Source organism: Panthera onca, chromosome E1 (assembly GCF_046562875.1).
Source record: "Panthera onca isolate mPanOnc1 chromosome E1, mPanOnc1 haplotype 2, whole genome shotgun sequence".
Taxonomy (NCBI): Eukaryota; Metazoa; Chordata; class Mammalia; order Carnivora; family Felidae; genus Panthera; species Panthera onca.
In genome coordinates, this window is record NC_138352.1 from 36,972,339 (window position 1) to 36,991,914 (window position 19,576).

At 46.1% G+C, this 19,576-nt stretch overlaps 2 protein-coding genes across 5 annotated transcripts in view; both read right to left on the reverse strand.

Moving 5' to 3' along the window:
• Positions 1-5,396: 5,396 nt before the first annotated feature.
• On the reverse strand, positions 5,397-10,992 carry COPRS (coordinator of PRMT5 and differentiation stimulator). Of its 3 annotated transcripts, none has more exons than XM_060646722.3 (4): positions 10,818-10,992; positions 8,373-8,443; positions 6,515-6,732; positions 5,397-5,834 (listed from the first exon to the last, which is right to left on the reverse strand). In XM_060646722.3, exons 1-4 carry the CDS (start codon positions 10,914-10,916, stop codon positions 5,665-5,667), a joined length of 558 nt encoding a protein of 185 aa, XP_060502705.1. In that variant the 5' UTR covers positions 10,917-10,992; the 3' UTR covers positions 5,397-5,664. The 3 variants fall into 3 exon arrangements, with proteins under 3 accessions (XP_060502705.1, XP_081647337.1, XP_081647338.1); XM_081791211.1 differs by having other exon boundaries at positions 6,515-6,736; positions 8,377-8,443; positions 10,818-10,991; XM_081791212.1 differs by lacking the exon at positions 10,818-10,992 and adding an exon at positions 10,502-10,651 and having other exon boundaries at positions 6,515-6,736; positions 8,377-8,443.
• A 2,777-nt stretch (positions 10,993-13,769) lies between these two features.
• UTP6 (UTP6 small subunit processome component) overlaps positions 13,770-19,576 on the reverse strand; it is a 29,987-nt gene continuing 24,180 nt past the window's right edge. For both annotated transcript variants that reach the window (XM_060646720.3, XM_060646721.3), the window contains exons 17-19: positions 19,180-19,246; positions 16,199-16,271; positions 13,770-15,270 (exon numbers count right to left, since the gene is read on the reverse strand). In XM_060646720.3, coding sequence (XP_060502703.1) covers positions 15,113-15,270; positions 16,199-16,271; positions 19,180-19,246 — 298 coding nt within the window. In that variant the 3' untranslated portion in view covers positions 13,770-15,112. The remainder of the gene's footprint in view (positions 15,271-16,198; positions 16,272-19,179; positions 19,247-19,576) is intronic.

Here is a 19,576-nt window from a genome sequence, read left to right on the forward strand (position 1 = left end):
GCCGTTCTTTCCAAAGACCTTCGCTTTGCAGCCAGACTCACTAAGTCAACAAAGTTGGAGCCAGCCCCGCTGCTTGCCTTCCTGTCACACCCTCCAACTTCTTCTCCCTGGCCTGCCACGCTCACACACACGTGTACACACACACAGACACAGTCCTCTGGATCCAGCATTCTGTTATTTGCGTGGGGAGTCTGCCTGGGAGAACTGGGAGGCAGAATCCAGATAGGCTACAGCCAGGGTCTGGGGTTTTCTCCTTCTCCATATTCCAACCATCTTATGGAAGATTGGGTCCAAGAAGGTAAACTCTGGAAAACCAAGGGCAGTGCAGCACCAAGGTATTTACTTAGCCAATGAATGTGCTTCCGTCTTCCTGGAAGGCAGTCTCAAATTTCCTCAGTGCAGTGGAACTTTGCTCAGTCCAGCCAGTCACTTCTATATGTAGGAGTGGTCGCCTGCAGCCCTTACGGTCAACCCACCCAGCCACTCAGGTATTTGAGAACAAAGTGAGGGAAGACTTACTCACCCGCTATACCCTCCTGGGGTCTCATGATGACCAAACTGTCCCCACGTTAAGCACAGCACCAAACTAATTTAGGGGTAGAGTGAAAGGGTGCCTTCCCTCAGAATTTCCCAAAGGAAAGAAAGTCATAACAGACAGAAACACACTGGAGCCATCAAAAACCCCCACAAAATTACCTACAGAAATTATGAATGGCATGGTTCTGTTTCTTCTGCTTCAGTGCCAAAACTGAAAGATTTCCATCCAGACAGAACATAAAAACAAAAAATTACCAGCACTCTGGTATTAATCAACCCATGATACTTGAATTTTTCTTTTAAGTAGGCTCCACGCCCAGCATGGAACCCAGCGACGGGCCTGAACTCATGACCCTGAGATCAAGACCTGAGCTGAGATCAAGAGTCAGACGTTTAACCAACTGAGCCACCCAGGTGCCCCCGCTCCATGATGATACTTTCCATACACCATCTCTGCCGAGCTGATGACCTACATCCCCCGGCCCAAGCAGTAACTTGTTCTCATCTGGTAAGTTTCTGTTAATATTGCTTCTCTTGCATTTGCGGCGTTCGAGAAGCAAAACTGACGTTCTCTCTGACCATCTTACTTTCCAACCCTGAGCTTCCACCGGGGCCTCTGCGGTTCTCCTTATATCCTCATGCAGTACCAAGTGGGGGCAGTGGGCACAAGGTCAGCTCATGTCCATCTTCAAAGGTTCTCCCTGTCCCACGGCCCCTCTGGGTCCATCAGGTTCTCTGCATGCTTGAGGCCTGAGCACCTTCCTGCAAGATGGTCCTGACTGCCTACGAGAACCAACAGCTGTCACGCTCTGAGGACCTAACTTCCCAGGACATGCCAGGAAGCAGGGCTCATGTGCCACCTGCTCTTAGCCTTCCCAGATCTGTCTTCTGCATTTTTCTTCTCATAACCCAGGGGGCTTGGGGGAGAGGGACTGAGGACTGTCTTTCTTCAAGACACATAGTCTGTTGGTCCAAAACCTGTTGCCTCTTTACAAGAATAGAAAGAAAGAGAGAGGGAGAGAGGAAGGAAGGAAGGAAGGAAGGAAGGAAGGAAGGAAGGGAGGGAGGAGGAAAGAAAAGAAAAAGAAACATTTAGAAAGAAAATAAGCCCCTTTTTGTAAAACAGAAGATAGAAAAATGTCTTGGCTGTCTTTGACCGTGTCACATGCCTCCACTAAGGCAACGAACAGCATGCTTACATGGAGAGAGGGCGTGAGAGAAACAAAGGCATATCACAAATGTCATCTGGTCACTTGATAAACACGTATTTACTCTCCTTTCCCTCACTCAAGATTTTTGCTGTGGTCAGTTGTGATTCCTTGCTTGGTAAATGACATTGTTTGAAAGAAAGGTCAGAATCAAGTTTTCTCTCTTGTTCCTCCAAACAGTCCCTCAGGCACCTACATTTCTCCACTGGCTTCCTTCTGCTTCTTTCTCTCCGTTCCCTTCTTGTCTCTCCCATCGCTGCCTCTTCCCAGGCTGGCTCACACATCCCGAGAGAAGCTGGCTGGAAGTCACCATTGCCCCCAGTCAAGAGACACAACAGTGCCAAAGGCACAGCTCAAGTGGCCACGTGCATGCCCCAAAACATCTTAGCCTGAAATGTCCATGCCCCCACCCCTGCACCTGCCCCAAGCCAGTACATTATAAGAACACTTTCTTTTTTTTAATGTTTATTTATTTTTGAGAGAGGGTGCAAGCAGGGGCGGGGCAGAGAGAGAGAGAGGGAGAGCAAGAATCTCAAGCAGGCTCTACACTCTTAGCCTGGAGCCCGACGCTCACGTGGCTTCATCTCATGAACCGTGAGATCATGACCTGAGCCAAAGTCAAGAGCTGGATGTTTAATGGACTGAGCCGCCCAGGCGCCTCATTATATGAACACTTTCTAATTCCTACATCCCAAAATGCCCTTTTTAGCCTTCATCTTACTTGCTCTCTGTGAAAGATGGCCATTCCCTCCTTAAAACTCTCTTCTTAGGGGTGCTGGGTGGCTCAGTCAGTTAAGCATCCGACTTCAGCTCAGGTCATGACCTCACAGTTCATGAGTTCAAGTCCCGCGTTGGGCTCTGTGCTCACAGCTCAGAGCCTGGACCCTGCTTCAGATTCTGTGTCTCCCTCTCTCTCTGCCCCTCCCCCACTCACACTCTGTCTCTGTCTCTTGAAAATAAATGTTAAAGAAAAACAAATTTTTTAATAAAAATTAAAAAAACCAAAACTCTCTTCTTAGATTTGGCTTGACTGACACCTATGCTCACCTGGTTCTCTTTTTCCTCCACTGTCACAGCCTGGCCCTGGGTCCGACCTTCCATCTAGCCTTTCGCTGCAAATGCACTGCAAGCTTCTGTCCTCAGCCCTCTCCTCACTACACACCCTCACAGAACAATCTCAACCTGTCAGTGCTGCAACACCTTCCAAAACCTCAAAAATCCCCACAACATGCCCTCTCCTTCCGCCCTCCTCCTTGTCCCTTCTGATGCCAGACACATATATGCAACTGCCTATTGATGGTTTAGCTAGAAAACAAAAAGCCACAGAGAGGATAAGATTGCTAATTTCTGGGTGCCTGGGTGGCTCAGTTGGTTGAATGTCTGAGTCTTGATTTTGATTCAGGTCATGATCCCAGGGTTCATGGGTTCGAGCCCGACATCAGGCTCTGTGCTGACAGTGCAGAAGCCTGCTTGGGATTCTCTTTCTCTTAAAATAAACTTTAAAAAAAAAAAAAAAAAAAAGATTGCTAATTTCCTATATTTGAAAGGAAGTCAGGACCACAGAGCAGACCAGGACCATGTGGGGGTAGATTCCAACTCAAAACAAAGGAGAATTTTCTCACAAAGACCACTAGCCAACAGTGGATGGGCCCCTTCTGAGGCAGTGACTAGAAGAAAGGATTCCTGCACATGGCACAAGGCCAAACTAAGCAATATTTTTTTTTTTAATGTTTATTTATTTTTGAGACAGAGAGACAGAGCATGAACAGGGGAGGGGCAGAGAGAGAGAGAGACACAGAATCTGAAACAGGCTCCAGGCTCTGAGCGGTCAGCACAGAGCCCGACGCGGGGCTCGAACTCACGGACTGTGAGATCATGACCTGAGCCGAAGTCGGCCGCTTAACCGACTGAGCCACCCAGGCGCCCCCAAACTAAGCAATATTAATAGTCTCTCCCTATGAAATTGATACTTCTCAGCTCAGCATTCAGAGATTTAAAAAGATAGATATTTGTTGTTGGGTTTGTTTTTTTTCATTTTGAGTACCTAAAAGCACAATTCATTTTAGGACACTGATTAGAAATCATTGCAGGGCACCTGGTTGGCTCAGTCAGTTAAGTGTCCGACTCAGTTTCAGCTCAGGTCATGATCTCACAGTTTGTGAGTTCAAGCCCCGCATCAGGCTGTGCACTGCAGAGCCTGCTTGGGATTGTCTCTCCTTCTCTCTGCCCCTCCCCTGCTTGTGCTCTCTCTCTCTCTCTCAGAATAAATAAACTTTAAAATTTTTTTTTTAAAAAGAATAAAGAAACGCTTGTTCTCATGCCGGTCTAATCAGCTCTGACACTGGGAAGAGGAGACAAGGCAGAGCAGTATAGTGACAGGGTCTATGACTGTCCCATCAGCAAGGATAGTAGAGGGGACATTTTTTTTCTCCCTAGGACAGTTTTGGTCATGAGGCCCCTCACAGTGAAAGCCACTGCTTTCCCTCATCAGGTTCTGCCTTGCTCACACACTTTGTGGGGCCTCTGAAAAATCATGTAAATGGTTAAATGCTCATTTAACCGCTATGGAGCTGACTCAGATTTCAGATTTGAAACTTGTTCTTGAATCAGCTTCAACAGGGAGGCAGGGAGGTTAAGAAGCAATCCCTGAGCTTGCCAGAGAGGCAAAGGTGACTTAGTCTGGTGCATCGCAGACCTGCCAACGCATGGTCCCCAGATCCCACCTCTAGGCGTGTTCTCACACAGGGGTGAGCAGCCAAGGAAAGCAGACTCCAAAGTCACGTGTGGGTTTAGGGCACGGTCCTGCCATTTCCTGGCTGTGAGATCTTGGAGAAGTCCAAACGTTTTGTCTTTTTTCCTCATCTCTAAAATAAGGCAACTTAGGGGCACCTGGCTGGCTCACTCACAGAGCACATGACTCTTCATCTCAGGATCATGAGTTCAAGCCCCATGTTGGGTATAGAGATTACTTAAATAAATAAAACTTTTTAAAAAATAAAACAAAATTAGGCAATTAAAAAAATAGTGACTTCAGGGGCACCTGGATGGCTCAGTCAGGTAAGCAACCGACTTCAGCTCAGGTCATGATCCCATGGTTCACAAGTTCAAGCCCCGAACTGGGCTCTGTGCTGACAGCTCAGAGCCTGGAGCCTGCTTCGGATTCTGTGTCTCCCTCTCTGTCTGCCCCTCCCCCACTAGTGCTCGCTCACTCACTCTCTCTCAAAAATAAAAATAACTTTTTTTAATAAAATAAAAAATAAAAAAGCAGTGACTTCATATAAGTAATTATAAAGAGTAAAAGATTAAATGGAAAGCAGAGTTCAAAATCCTTTCATACCAATTGAGGGCTATATAATTGCTGGCTTAATTTATTTGCCATTTAGTGTTCCAACTTGCAGAAAGCCCTTGTTAACTGAGTAAACGGTCAATTTTTCATCAACAGGAAGAGAAATCAGTCACAAAGTCACCAACGTCTCTTGGATTCCAATCCCTGGCCAAAACATTATTTTCTTTTACAGAGTACTTTTAAGGGTCCAAGTACCTCAAGCCTTAAAAATGTAAGCCAGGTAACTTTAACTGAAGGAGTAAGGCTTTATCTATAAGTATCTAATTAAAGGGGTGGGGGGGGGGTGTGGGGGAGACAAAAGCGAATCAAATTTTTTCTACCTTTATTTATAAAGAACACAGCTCCTCCTGACACAGACACGAACACTCACACGTTCCAAGGAGGAGCTCGATAAAAACAACAACAACAATAGCAGAACTGGAGGACATCGGGACCTTATTTAACACCAGTCTGTGTGCCCGACTCGGGGATCACTGGGAATGTGTCCTCAAATATGACATCTCACCTCAAACAAAGGAAGACGGGCCTTCATCTGGAGGGTGCACCCACCCCCCCGGCAAAAAAGCTGCACACTCAATCTTCAGCATCATCGAACTGTCCTGTTTCAAAGACCATCTTGGAATAGTGGGGTATCAGCGGAGGTGGGTGGTGCCAACTGGGGTCATAGATCATATCTCCTTGCGGGGCACAGCACACCCAAGGTTTGACCTCCTGAGAAATGCAACCCTGGATGTCATCGGCATCTGCAAGCAGTTAAAAAAAAAAAACAGATTAAAGGGAGAAGGGGAGGTGAGACACATAGCCAAAAAAATGTCTAGGGGACAGACACTAGCCATGTCTTTGTTTAAAAATACACATTCGGGGTGCCTGGGTGGCTCAGCCAAAGCGTCTGACTTCGGCTCAGGTCATGATCTTACGGCTCGTGCTTGATTCAAGCCCAATGTCGGGCTCTGTGCTGATAGCTCAGAGCCTGAAGCCTGCTTCAGATTCTGTCTCCGTCTCTCTCTGCCCCTTCCCTGCTCACGCGCGCTTGCGCTAATACAAATAAACATTAAAAAATTTTTTTCAGTACGCAGGCAGAGCCCTCCTTCAAGGATTGCATGCCCAAGCTGTGCTTCTCAGAGGACGGTTCTTAGTGCAGAGGAAGCAACCGCAGAAGAGCACTGCTGTCTGCAGCAGCTAGATTCACACAGACATTTCTAAGAGAGTAACACTGCTTTCATGTTAAAACTGATGCATTATAAAGTCAACTGTGAAATTTGCATTTTCCCCCCAACATGAAAGAGAAGCTGTCACAGAAATTTCAGCTCTGTAAAAGGTTATCAGGCTGAGCTCACAGATGTGGGTCCTTCATCCAAACTGTCAGCCTTTGGGGCAGCCTGGTAGGTAACCCGGTCTGGGACCCTAGAAACACCACACCTACCATACGGATTCCCTTGATCTGCTTTCAACTCCAAGTCCCAGTCCTCGTTAAAAAGATCAGCAGCCTGTTCCTTGGGCGGGCAGTCGGACACTCCTTCTGACAGCTCCCAGGTATTCAGGTCCCCATCAGAATCCTCATCCTCCACGGCAAAGTCTTCCTCTTCCGAGTGGGTGCCCTCACCATGGGCAGGACTACCATTAGGGATGCTCTGTGCTCCACTGGCTAAGAAATCAACAGAAGAAAGGTTTTAAAACCACTAGCAACTACACAGGGACTATTCACGTGCTTGGAAAATGTCTGGCAGACATACTAAGAGGGCAAGAGTAAAACAAGCATACAGAATTCTTTAGCCACCTGAGCACTTAAAAAAAAAAATGTTCTGTTTACATTTTTCGAAGTAGGATTGATCATTTCTTTTCAATAAAATCTTTTGCCTTAAACGAGGCCATTAACTGTCAGGTCTTATGCACACAGGGAATCAAGCAAATCAAGCACAGTTTATATATTTAAGTAGTTTACAGGTAACTGAGGCAAAGCACATCTGGCAGATGATAAGCTTTCACAATACAAACTTTAATTTTTACTCGTGTATTTCTCTCTTCATCATCAAAGAGCACACGGCAAGGAGCAGTGGGAGGAAAGCAGGCAGAAGAGCAGAACCCATCAGCCACAGAGGCAGCCACCACGTCTCCTCCTCCTGATATTGGGGAGAGCTGGAAGGTCTATTTTCAAAAGGTATCAAGATAATAGAATAAAAGTCTGGGGAAGGATAATGGACCCCAAGTACATGGTGATGCCAGTTCAGAGCTGGGAAAAGAATCAGCCTAAAAACAGCCATGCTATTAACGCTGTATAATAATACCAGCTATAAGCACAAAAGTCATAGGTCAGGGCATGGGTTCTGGAGCCAAACTACCCTGCTCCAAACCCCAGTTCTGTCAATTCTGAATTGTGTGATTGAGCTGAAATGTACTCAACTGACTCGTCAGTAACTTAAACACAAAATCACCACACAGCACGGCAATTCCACTCCTGAACGGTTACCCAAAAGAATCAAAAGCAGGTATTTAGGCAAGACTTGTACAAAAGTGTTCATGAGAGCATCATTCACAATCACCAAAGGGTATAAACAACTCATAAATGCCTATCAACTGATGAATAAGCAGCCAAGATGTAGTACATCCAGACGATGGAACCGTTCAGCCATAAAAAGGAATGTACTGATTCATGCTACATGAGTCTTGAAAATATCATGCTGAGTGAAAGAAGCCAGACACAAAAGGCTACATAGCGTACCCTTCCATTTGCACGCAACTCACATTCGCCTGTCCAGTACAGGTAAATCCACAGAAAGAAGATTAATGGTCTGGCGCGGGGGGTGGGGCGGAATCGCTCAAGGAAGTGGGTATGGGGTGGGACTACTTATCGGTCACAGGGTGACCTTTTGGAGTACTGAAAATGTTCTGGAGCTAAATAAGCGTGGTGGTTGCACAGAACTGTGAAGGTACAAAACGCCACTGGCTTGTATGCTTTAAAATTATTAAGTGGTAAATTTTGTATTTGTGTTTTACCACAATCTTCTTTTCGTTTTTACTCTGAGCCTCGGTTTCCTCATCTGGAATATGAAGACAGGATTGTGGTGTCTTTCTCAATAGAAGGGAAGGGTTTGGTCACAAGGTGAGGCCTTCCCTTCAGGAAGCTCCAGCGGGGCTTCCAAAGGAGGATGCCACGGAAACACTAGGCAGAAAAGGCAGCAAAGAGAACTGGCCAGGAAGAGAAGGTAAACAAGACACAGGGACTGTCCCTCTCCTCGATTCCTTGGTCTCCCCCCACATCCAGCCCAGTCTCCACCGTCTACTTGCCTAGCCGATCGACGGCCTTCTCAGTGTCTCTCTCCTGACCGGAGTGGTCAGCTGGGACAAAGCCAGCCTGCAGGAAGAAGAAACAATTACCCAGGACTCGGATATCTGGGGTGTCCCCAGTATTAAGCTATTGCCTTGCAGCCCCAAACCCACCCCTCCGTCCTCACCTTTGTGAGGGTGGGGCTGGGACGCTGCGACCCACATCTCTGCTTTGCCCTATAGATGTGGCAAGGCTGGGGAGCCAAGGGCTTCGCCCTTTCCTCCTTCAGCAGACACCACCCCAGCGACACTCCGCCCCTGCGGCATCAGCGCCTTCCGCTCGATCCCGTCTACACTTTGCTAACACTTGCAGAGGCAACCTCATCACTGGGCTCTCTCTTCAGGGCTCTCTCTCCCAGGCCCTCAGGACCCCTCCTCCAAGCTCAGAGACCCCAGCAGTACTTGGAGGCTGTGCTTCCTCCTCCGAGATTGGAATTTCAGCTCTGCTAAGGCTCTCTTCTGGGCCTGTAATTTTTTTTTTTTTTTTAAGTTTACTTATTTATTTTGAGAGAGACAGACAGAGCGAGCAGGGGAGGGGCAGAGAGAATCCCAAGCAGGCTATGCACTGTCAGCACAGAGTCCGACGCGGGGCTAGAACTCACAAACAGTGAGATCATGACCTGAGCAAAAACCAAGAGTCGGATGCTAAGTTGACTGAGCCACCCAGGTGCCCCTGAGCCTGTAATCATTCCAACCTCATTCCTTTGTTCCCTCAGCCCTAGGGGTGGTAGCTGTTTCCCCACAGTTGCTACCTCCACGTTCATTTATACCTTTTCAGAAACTCAACATTCTTTCAACTTCTGTCTCCTAATACATGGGGGCAACAGAGCTTTAGTTCCTAAGTGTTGCTGAAGGGAAATCTTCTTCCCCGACAGCCAACCATATGCTTCTCTGCTCCCATCACTCAGAAGTTGCTGAAATCCTGTCCCTTCCAAGACCACTTTAAATGGAACAAGAGATGTTCGCAACCTGCATCCGAAGACCTGGTTTTAATCCCAGCTCTTGCCATTCATTCAGGGTGTGACCTTGGATACATCACTTCAACCACCATACCTGGGTTTCCTTCTGGGGAAAGCAGAGATGACTGTCCTGACCTTGCAAGGGGCTTATGAGGGGATAACACTTATGAAAACACCTAGCACAGAGCAGGAATGTAACATTTGTTGAATTTAAATCCACCTTCTTTGCCCCTACATCGAAACTGTACTTGGCACCTGCCCCAATTAGCTCATGATGTCGTCATCCCCAGATTTAAGGAATAAACTCCCTCTTCTGTAGTCAATGACAACCCGGGGTCACTACTGCAGGTCAGCTGGTCGGACGCCTCGGGTGGACCACTGTCGCAGCCCCCTGCCCAGCTGACAGCATCAATCGCCACTCTGCTCAAAAATCTTCAACAGCCCTCCATGCAGGAGTATAAAATTGACCATGGCTTTCCCACCTCCCCATCACAGCCCGTCGACCTGTTGAGCACCGGTCTCTCCCCTGGCCCTGAGGCTCTGCGTCCCCAGCTCCCAGCCATTTGTCGGGTACTGCCTCACCTCCACACCTCTGCAGGCACCCCCACCCCCACCGTGTCACCTTGGAGAGAAAGCACACATCCCTTCCTGCTACGTCCTGACAAAATCAGTCCATCCTATCTGCACGCGGAAGTTTTTTGTTTTTTTTCACTAGCGCTACATCTTTCGTATCTTACTCTGGTTTAGTACCATCTTCGATGCTTAAACAAGCATTCCATTCCTTCCTCCGATTAATAGCTGTCTATCGTGGCGGGCCCTAAGCTAGGCGCCGGGTTAACAGCAGTAACCAGGGGATTCCTACCCTCACGGAGCTCGCCATCTAGCAGAACTTACTGACTGTAAACAAGGGCAGGTGATGCCCGTAATAACGGTCTTTGGAAAACCAGGAGCTGTCTGGCGCGCAAATGAAAACAAGTTTCTGGAAACCCTGCGTCAAGCCGGGCCTTTGGTTTCAGTAAACAGAAAAGGAGAGCGCATGAGACATCATGTGGTGCTCAGGGTGAGCTGTGCATCCCCACCCATGGACACAGGTCCTGCGGGGACGGCGGGCTCCTCGCCGCCCTCACCTGGCCTCGCTCCAGGCCCGGGGCAATGGCCCCCAGCGCTCGGTCATCGGCATCGCTTCCCATTTAGCAAGTAGGCGGAGGCGCCCCCGGGACAGCCAGCCTCCCCTCCGCTCCCGCTCGCCCACTCACGCCCTCGGCGGCCCCGCCCCGCGGCCCCGCGCCGCCGCGGCCCGGCCGTTTCCAGCGCGAACGCGCGCCCAAACGGCGCCCCCCGCCCGGCCCCGCGGCCCCCGCCCGGCCCCGCCTCGCCCGGCCCTGCCCGGCCCGCGAGCCCCGCAACTTCCCGCCCCTCGCCGCAGGCGGCGGCCGCGCTCACCCCCGGGCTGGGGGGCGCCTCCCGCGCGCTCGGCAGCGGCGGCCCCCGAGGCGGCTCGGCGGCCCCCAGCGCCCGGGCTCCGGCGGCCTGACGGTCCATGCCTGGCGGCCCGCGCCTCCGCGCCCTGGACGCTGCTCGGCCACGTGACGCACCCGCCTGGCTGCCAGCCGGAGGATACGCCGCGGAGGGGCCAATCAGCCGGGGGTGCTCCCGGCCGAGCGGGGCGGGACACGGGTCACGAGGAAGCCAGGGGCGGGGCGGCACGGGAGGGGCGGGGCGCGCCCGACAGCCAAGCCCCCTTCCTAGGGTCCCGGGTTCTGATTCTTCTCGCTCCTCGTGCTCCTGCTCCTGCCGGTGCACAACCCAGGGCTGGCGACTAGCAGGGTCTGAAATGCCAGCTGTTATCCCTACCCCACCACGCTGATGATGTGCCTCAGCCCCCAAATCTCGAATCCCTGGTTAGGCTAATCAGTTACCCGAGTCTACCTGATAGTCTACAAAGCTCAGCTCTCAAAAGTTTGAATGCAATTTAGACCCAACCACATTTGTCACAGGTTTCCGTAGAACTCAGGCTGAAACTGGGCTATAACCCACCCACAAATGGATGAGACAGCTCAGCAGCTCAGTGATTCTCCACGTTAAGTTAATGACGGTTCTTAGAAACCAGGACAGATGATGAAAACGATGTCCAGACACGGTATGACGGTCACAGTAACCCTAAACATTTGGTGCTGTCACTGTAGTCTGGCTGGGCTCCAATTTTTTAATGCTCAAAGTCCGGCCCTCTACAAGCTGAGGGCAGTAGCAGATCGGCAGGGCCTGAGCTGGGGAGGAACCCTTCCCTGCCTTTCCCCACGCTGCCTAAACTCTTAATAACATACCGGTGCTCAAGGTGTGATACTCATTTTAAGAATGAAATAGAAAAGCTAGAAGCTGGGATTCCCTGCTCACTAGGCCACTTTATGACAACCTTTCGGGACATTAGGGAGCTTATTCCTTCATCTCCCTGTAAGGATGTGTTCATAAACCATAAAAGACATTTGAACAAAACTAGCATTATGGGGGTGGGGGGGAGAGGCAAAGTGGGTAAACGGAAGTGGCAGATACAGGCTTCCAGTAGTGGAATGAGTAAGTCATGGGCATAAAAGATACAGTACAGGAAATACAGTCAATGGTATTGTAGTGGACCTGTATGGTGACAGATGGTGGCCACGCTGTGGTGAGCACAGCCACACAGCAGGAGTTGTCGAATCCTTGTTGTACACATGAAATAATGTTGACATTGTCTCAACCACACTCAAATTTAAAAATTTAAATAAAAGTTTTTACTACAAAAAAATTAGGGTAACCGCTGATACACAGTATTTTTTCTCTCCTCTATGTAGACCTTCCTGCAGGGAAAAGAATGTGGCCAACTAATGTGTGAGCTGTTCTGATCCATGAGTCAGTTTCCCCAAATCTAATGGGATCCAGGTCACCACTCTCCCATGGAACTTTCTTTTTTTTTTTTTTTTTAAATTTTTTTTTTCAACGTTTTTTATTTATTTTTGGGACAGAGAGAGACAGAGCATGAACGGGGGAGGGGCAGAGAGAGGGAGACACAGAATCGGAAACAGGCTCCAGGCTCCGAGCCATCAGCCCAGAGCCTGACGCGGGGCTCGAACTCACAGACCGCGAGATCGTGACCTGGTTGAAGTCGGACGCTTAACCGACTGCGCCACCCAGGCGCCCCTCCCATGGAACTTTCAATGGCAGAAATAAAAGCTCTATTATCTGTGCTGTCCACTATGGTAAACGTGTGGCTATCAAGAACTCGAAATGTGGCCAGCGTAAATGAGAAAATAATTTCATTAGATGTAAATTGCCACACATGGCAGGTCTAGGTGAACTAGCCAGATGCACCTTCGCAACCTGCATAACGAGCCCCAAACCTAGGTGTTGGGATGATCCCAGGTGACCCACCTTCATCGCCTTTCGTTAAGGAGTCAACCACCACCCTCCTCACTCTCATCTCTTACAAGCATGTATCTATCTCCCTCCTGAAACAAAAATGCCATGTCGGGATTGGGAATGTTAAACTTCCCAGGACTCCATGAAAAGGTCAAAGAGGAAACTGTTCTTATTTTAAAACAAATGACAAGCAAACAACATTTAGAGTACAAAATCTCAAAGTAAAAATGCCCTAAAATAGACTCTCATATCATTAGGAACTCAACATATAATAAAAGTAGTACCACAATCAGTAGAGATAAAGGGCTAGCCACAAATGGTGTTGTAGAAAATTTAATTAACTGGTTGGGGGGAAGAAAAGGAGTTGTCTAAGGCAAGAGGAATAGGTATCATACACACACATCTTCTGGGTATCAAAAAACACCACAAAAAAAAAAAAAAAAGCTCGGGGCAAATTATTTGCAACAAAGGAGACACAAACTAAAAATATTCTTAATATTTTAAAAATTCTTTTAAATTAGTAAGAAAAAAGTTCAAAAAATAGTCAACGTGAAAAAACAAAGAGAACCAGGAAAAACACATTAAACTTCATTAATACCCACCGCAGGTAAAGTATTGACCTTTTCCTACATTGCATGCAAGTATTCTCATACATTGCAAACTGGCAGTACATATCGGTATCTTTAAAACAGGTATACCCTTTTGGGACGCCTGGGTGGCTCAGTCGGTTAAGCAGCCGACTCCGGCTCAGGTCATGATCTCACGGTCTGTGAGTTCAAGCCCCGCGTCGGGCTCTGTGCTGACAGCTCGGAGCCTGAAGCCTGCTTCGGATTCTGTGTCTCCCTCTCTCTGCCCCTCCCCTGCTCGCACTCTGTCTCTCTCTCAAAAATAAATAAACGTTAAAAAAATTTTTTTTTTTTTTTTAAATTATACCCTTTAATCCAGTAATTCTACCAGCAAATATCACACTCCTAAAGAAATAACCAGGGATGTGAACAAAGATTTATAAGAATCATCAACAGCATTTATAAGGAAAAAATCAGATATACAAGATCCAACCACAAGGCATTAGTAAAATAAGTCATGGCTCATCCATACAATGGAATGTTATAAATTCATCACATGTTTTTAAGGCTATTTAATGACATAGAAAAATAACATAAGTGAAACATACTGCTAAGGAAAACTACACTTCTCCCGGTGACCTGAATGCTTCTCCCAGTGACCACAATGTTAAGTTAAAGGATGTAAAATTCAAACAGTTACCTACCCTACTCCCAGAATGCCCTCTCTGCTCTAAGCCATCCTCCACTCTGGCTTCTGAAGGCCTTCTCTACTGCCCTCATCTACACCCTACCCACATCCTCCTTTTGTTGCTGGACCTCCCCACTGTAGACACTTCTCTGAAGATTAGTCCCAGACAGAAGCCACTTTTGTAAAGTCTTTATCCTCTTAAAGGACTTTTCCCCCCAATACCCAGCATCCTCTTCTGCTGCTTCAACAAGCTCTCTCAGGATGTCCAGCTGTCCCGCCAAACCCTACCTCTATCCCAAAAGCTTCCCTTCTTTTCTGCTAATACTGGGCACTTAATGAGTGAATGAATAAGTGATCTAACAGTATAAATCCAATGTCATAAAGGAAATCAGAGTTTAACTCCAGATGATGAGGTTATAGGATGCTTTAATTTCTTCTCCACATTACTCTGCTCCCTCTATATTTCCTACAACAAATGTACACCATGTATACTTTAAAATATTTTTTTTAATGTTTATTTTTTGAGAGGGAAGGTGTGCACATGCTCTCAGGGGAGGGGCAGAGAGAGAGAGAAAGAGCATCCCAAGCAGGCTCCACCCTGTTACCACAGAGCCCAATGCGGGGCTCGAACTCCCAAACCCTGAGACCATGACCTGAGCCGAAGCCGGACGCTTAACCAACTGAGCCGCCCAGGGGCCCCATGTATACTTTTTTAATAAGGAGAGAACAAACAAATGGAACTGTACTTTCTCCTCCATTATACTGGCCCCTAGGTACAGTTTAGAGCTACTCATTCTTGACCAAGGGTAACAAGAAAAACTCAGTTGTATGATTTCCATATATTTTGAGAAACATTTAGGACCGTACAGTAGTAGGTCAGACCTTAACAAGTAGCTTCTTGCCACTAAATAGCAATTCTCTTTTCTGGAATTAAAAATTAACACGCTAACAAAACTAAAAAAGCATGTCCCAAAATCAGACAGCCATCTTGTCTGCTATCTCTCAACAAACTGCAGATGAACTGCTAATACAAATCTGGCCAAGAGGGCTTACAATGCTATTTCCCAAAGTGGGCTACGTTCTTCCTCTTGTCACAAATGGCCGGCTTGATGCATAGCGTGTTTAGCTACAAATGCTTCTGCTGACTCTCCCTGCAACATTTTCATGGCTCGCCAATATATCTGCCCGCAGTTCTCAGGTCTACCAAGGGGGTGGTTCAGTTCTTCTTTGATGTAATCCATCCAAAGATCTTTAAAGGGAAACAGTATGTTATTACTGTAAACATATAACTAGATCATTGATAAGGCTTTATTATATAAACTATTTAATACTGATTCAATATAAGATTTCTAAGAAGCTGAACTTGTTGCTATTATCTCCCTAGAGCCCTACGTGAAACAATGCCTCTCTCAGCTTCTTTACACTGAGAAGTATCAAAACTTTTTTTTAAGTGAAAACCTTCATTTCAAATCAAGACAATCCACGTATTTCATAAACCAAAAATACTAAATATTTTAGCGGGAGGATTTTGCTGAGTCTCTTTCAAGGTGAAAGTGAGTTTCAACGAATTCATTATAACCTTCTTATAATGCTTAATAAAACTTGCTTAGGTTATGAAAAATGCCATTTTTATTCACCTCACCAGGAGAAAGTCTGCTAAAAACCTTGTAAAAGCTAACGTATTTTTTTACTCTAAATTTAAGCACTATATAATATTTTTGACTTCATAAGTAAACGGGTTTATATGACATACCTACAGCCAGAAATACGTTTTATGGGTCCTCAATGAGGACGATGTGGCAACAGCCAGTGACAACTAATGTCAATTAGTATCCCGCTCCACCTTTGCTATCACTCCCACTCTTATTCTAACCTACATTAACCTTTCCTTTACAAATACCACATTTTTTAAGAGTATCAAACCCAGCAAATCTTTCTCTAATCCAGAGTTCTTAAAAGAAGACCCACAGACTCTTAATCTTGTGAACTTGAAATTATAAGCCAAATTATGTCTGTAAGTATTTATGCACAAAGGGAGGGAGAGGGCAGTAACAGGATACCACCTTTATTCTCAAAAAGGGCCATGACCCACAAAGAGTTAAACACTGTTCTAACCACACTGATGGGTTACAGACCACACATGCAAACAGACATGTCTATAACTGAAGTTTACTTACCAGAATCTACAGATCCGAACTCTCTCAAAGCCCTCTCATAATATTCTCTCAAGTTCACCATCTTGCAGGATTCCTAACAAAATAATCAGACAATCTTGCCTCAAAAGCCTAATTCAGAATGTCACAAATTCATTTCAATCACATTGTTAAACAGCTACCACCCATTAGGTATTTGTAGGGGAGAAGGCTCATGATGTAGGATGAACACAGCCTGGCTCTCAACGTATTCAGAGGAAAGTCAAAATACAGGAGACACCAGAGTGAAGTCAATGTCAAACAGTGATAAAAGCACTTTGCTATGATAGCATGGAAAAAAGCCTGATTAATTCTCAGTTGGGGGAACACAGGCAGGTTCACAGGAAAATATATGTGAATGACCTGAGGGAAGAGGAGGATTTAAATAAGTAAATTGGGAAGGTTTACTCCCTGTAGGTAAGGATTTCTTTCTTTGGCGCATCTGGACTCTGGCACATATTAGCTATGTCCACCTTAAAACTTATTATGTGAAAGCAAAGCCTATATAAATACTAATTATATCACCTGCAGCAAGTTTTTTAAACCCTCTGACTTTAAGTTTCCCCACCCATAAAACAATAATACCTCTTAGAGCAACTACAAGTATTAAATTAAAATGCTGACTAGGAGCACCTGGGTGGTGCAGTCAGTTAAGTGTCTATCTCTTGATTTTGGCTCATGATCTCACAGTTCTTGAGTCTGAGCCCCACATCAGGCTCTGCACTGACAGTGCACGTTCTTGGGATTCTCTCTCCCTCTGCCTCTCTGCCCCTCCCCCACTCAAAATAACTAAAAAAAACTTTCTCTTCACCTAAGACTGTATCCGTTTATAAAAAATCAACTTAACTTCATGTCATACACATGCATGAAAAACAGAATCACTCTTTGTTAAAGGCTCGTAACGGGCAAAGGACAATGCAAAGTCCCTTCTCGGTGGTACCCCCTTTTGGTCTTGTAACCTGCACGTCTCTGAAACCAGTATCATGACCTCCTTTATGGAAGAGGATGCCAAGGTTTAGAATTGCCCAAGACACATAACTATTATGTTATTAATCTGAAGCCTGGTTATTATTATGCTCTCTTTGCTCCTCCCCACTTGCACTCTCTCTCTCTCAAAAATAAAATAAAAACATAAAAAAAATTAAAGAAACAAATTAAAAAAATGTACTTCTTTGGGAGGACCATCTTGCAATATACAAAGAGCCATAAAAGAACTATTATCTCCAGTCCCAGAAATTTATCTCAAGAACCTGAATTATTATTCAAAAGAACAAAGGGGAAAAAAAGCTGTATAAACAAAATGCTTACATCACTCTTATTTTCATTATCAAAAATCTGGAAACAACCTGGATGTAATGGACTGGTTAAGAAAACTACAGGTTTAAGGATAATACTGCAACCATTAAAAATGATAACCATGTGAAAACACAGGAAACGTGTTTACAAAATAATATTTAAAAAAGAAAAAGAAGGGGCGCCTGGGTGGCTCAGTCGGTTGAGCAGCCGACTTCGGCTGAGGTCACGATCTCGCGGTGAGTTCGAGCCCCGCGTCGGGCTCTATGCTGACAGCTCGGAGCCTGAAGCCTGTTTCCAATTCTGTGTCTCCCTCTCTCTGACCCTCCCCCGTTCATGCTCTGTCTCTCTCTGTCTCAAAAATAAATAAACGTTAAAAAAAAAAAATTAAAAAAAAAAAAGTAAAAGAAGAAGAAAGAACCTCCACATGGCACGTATGTCAGAAATAATTCTTGTATGAAAAAAAAATCTTATGTGTATGGGTGTAAACAAAAAAATTAAACAATCAAAATTAAAATAAATATGGTCGGCTGCATTACTGTGACAGAAACACAGACACATTTGGATTTTCCTATATTATTTTAATTTTTTTTAACATTTATTTATTTTTGAGAGACAGAAAGAGATAGAGCACAAGCAGGGGAGGAGCAGAGAGAGAGGGAGACACAGAATCGGAAGCTGGCTCAGGCTCCGAGCTATCAGCACAGAGCCTGATGCAGGGCTCAAACTCACAGACCGCGAGATCATGACCTGAGCTGAAGTTGGCTGCTTAACCAACTGAGCTACCCAGGCACCCCTTCCTATATTATTTTTTAAACTGAGACTTTCTTGTAATTTTCCTTACTTACAAGTTCAGTTAAAACCACCTGAAGCAGGGGCACCTGCATGGCTCAGTTGGTTGAGCATCTGACTCTTGGTTTTGGCTTAAGGTCATTATCTCATGGTTCATGGGTTCAAGCCCCGCATCCGGCTCCGCACTAGCAGCATAGAACCTACTTAGGATTTTCTCTCTCCCTCTCTGTCCCTCCCTCGCTCACACATGCGCATGCTCTTTCTCTCTCAAAAAAATAAATAAATAAAACTTAAAAAAAACCCACCAGCAACAGTTGCTGAGTGCCTACTCTCTACCTCATAACCCAATACAAGAGACAAACGGGATGCTCGGGTGGGAGGAAGCAGCACCTCCCAATCTGGCAGGGAGAGTTTCCTGTATGAGGTAACAGCTGAGCTTTCCACTTTCCAGACATGTACTTTGTCTTCTTTGCTTGATTACCATTCCTTAGCCATCTCTCTGAAAAAATGGCTAGATGAAGAGACCAGAAATGTACACCATATACATAAGAAGAGCTTTTTAAATATTTTTTTTTTTTCAACGTTTTTTATTTATTTTTGGGACAGAGAGAGACATAGCATGAACGGGGAAGGGGCAGAGAGAGAGGGAGACACAGAATCGGAAACAGGCTCCAGGCTCTGAGCCATCAGCCCAGAGCCTGACGCGGGGCTCGAACTCACGGACCGGACCGCGAGATCGTGACCTGGCTGAAGTCGGACGCTTAACCGACTGCGCCACCCAGGCGCCCCAAGAAGAGCTTTTTAAATGATGAAATGCTGCCAGAGATTGGTAACCATTAATTCATTTGCCCAGACAAGGAACACACTGACAGCACACTTACTTGCTCCTTTTCAAACTGGATTATTTTCCTGAAAAAATCAACTGAAAATGGACGGCTTTCCTGCAAACTAAAATAAAGGGAGAAAACTGTTACCTTCCACAAAGACACAAAGCCTCTTACATCCCATGAATCTAATAAATACATATGCCTGCGCCTCCACAACACATGGTTTAATAAAGACCTGGCCACGACGCAGGGCAAGGCCTGGACTTGACCACCAGTCACTCAACAACACCTTCAGCGTCCAATAACTTACCCCTCACCCCCACCAAACTCCTTCCTATCCAGTTTTTCCTGTTGTCTCCTTCCACACTTTTACAGTTTAAAGTTCCCTCTGCCACATCTCAAGTCTTTTCTGAAGATGACCGATAATTCCACTTCTAACAATATATTCTAA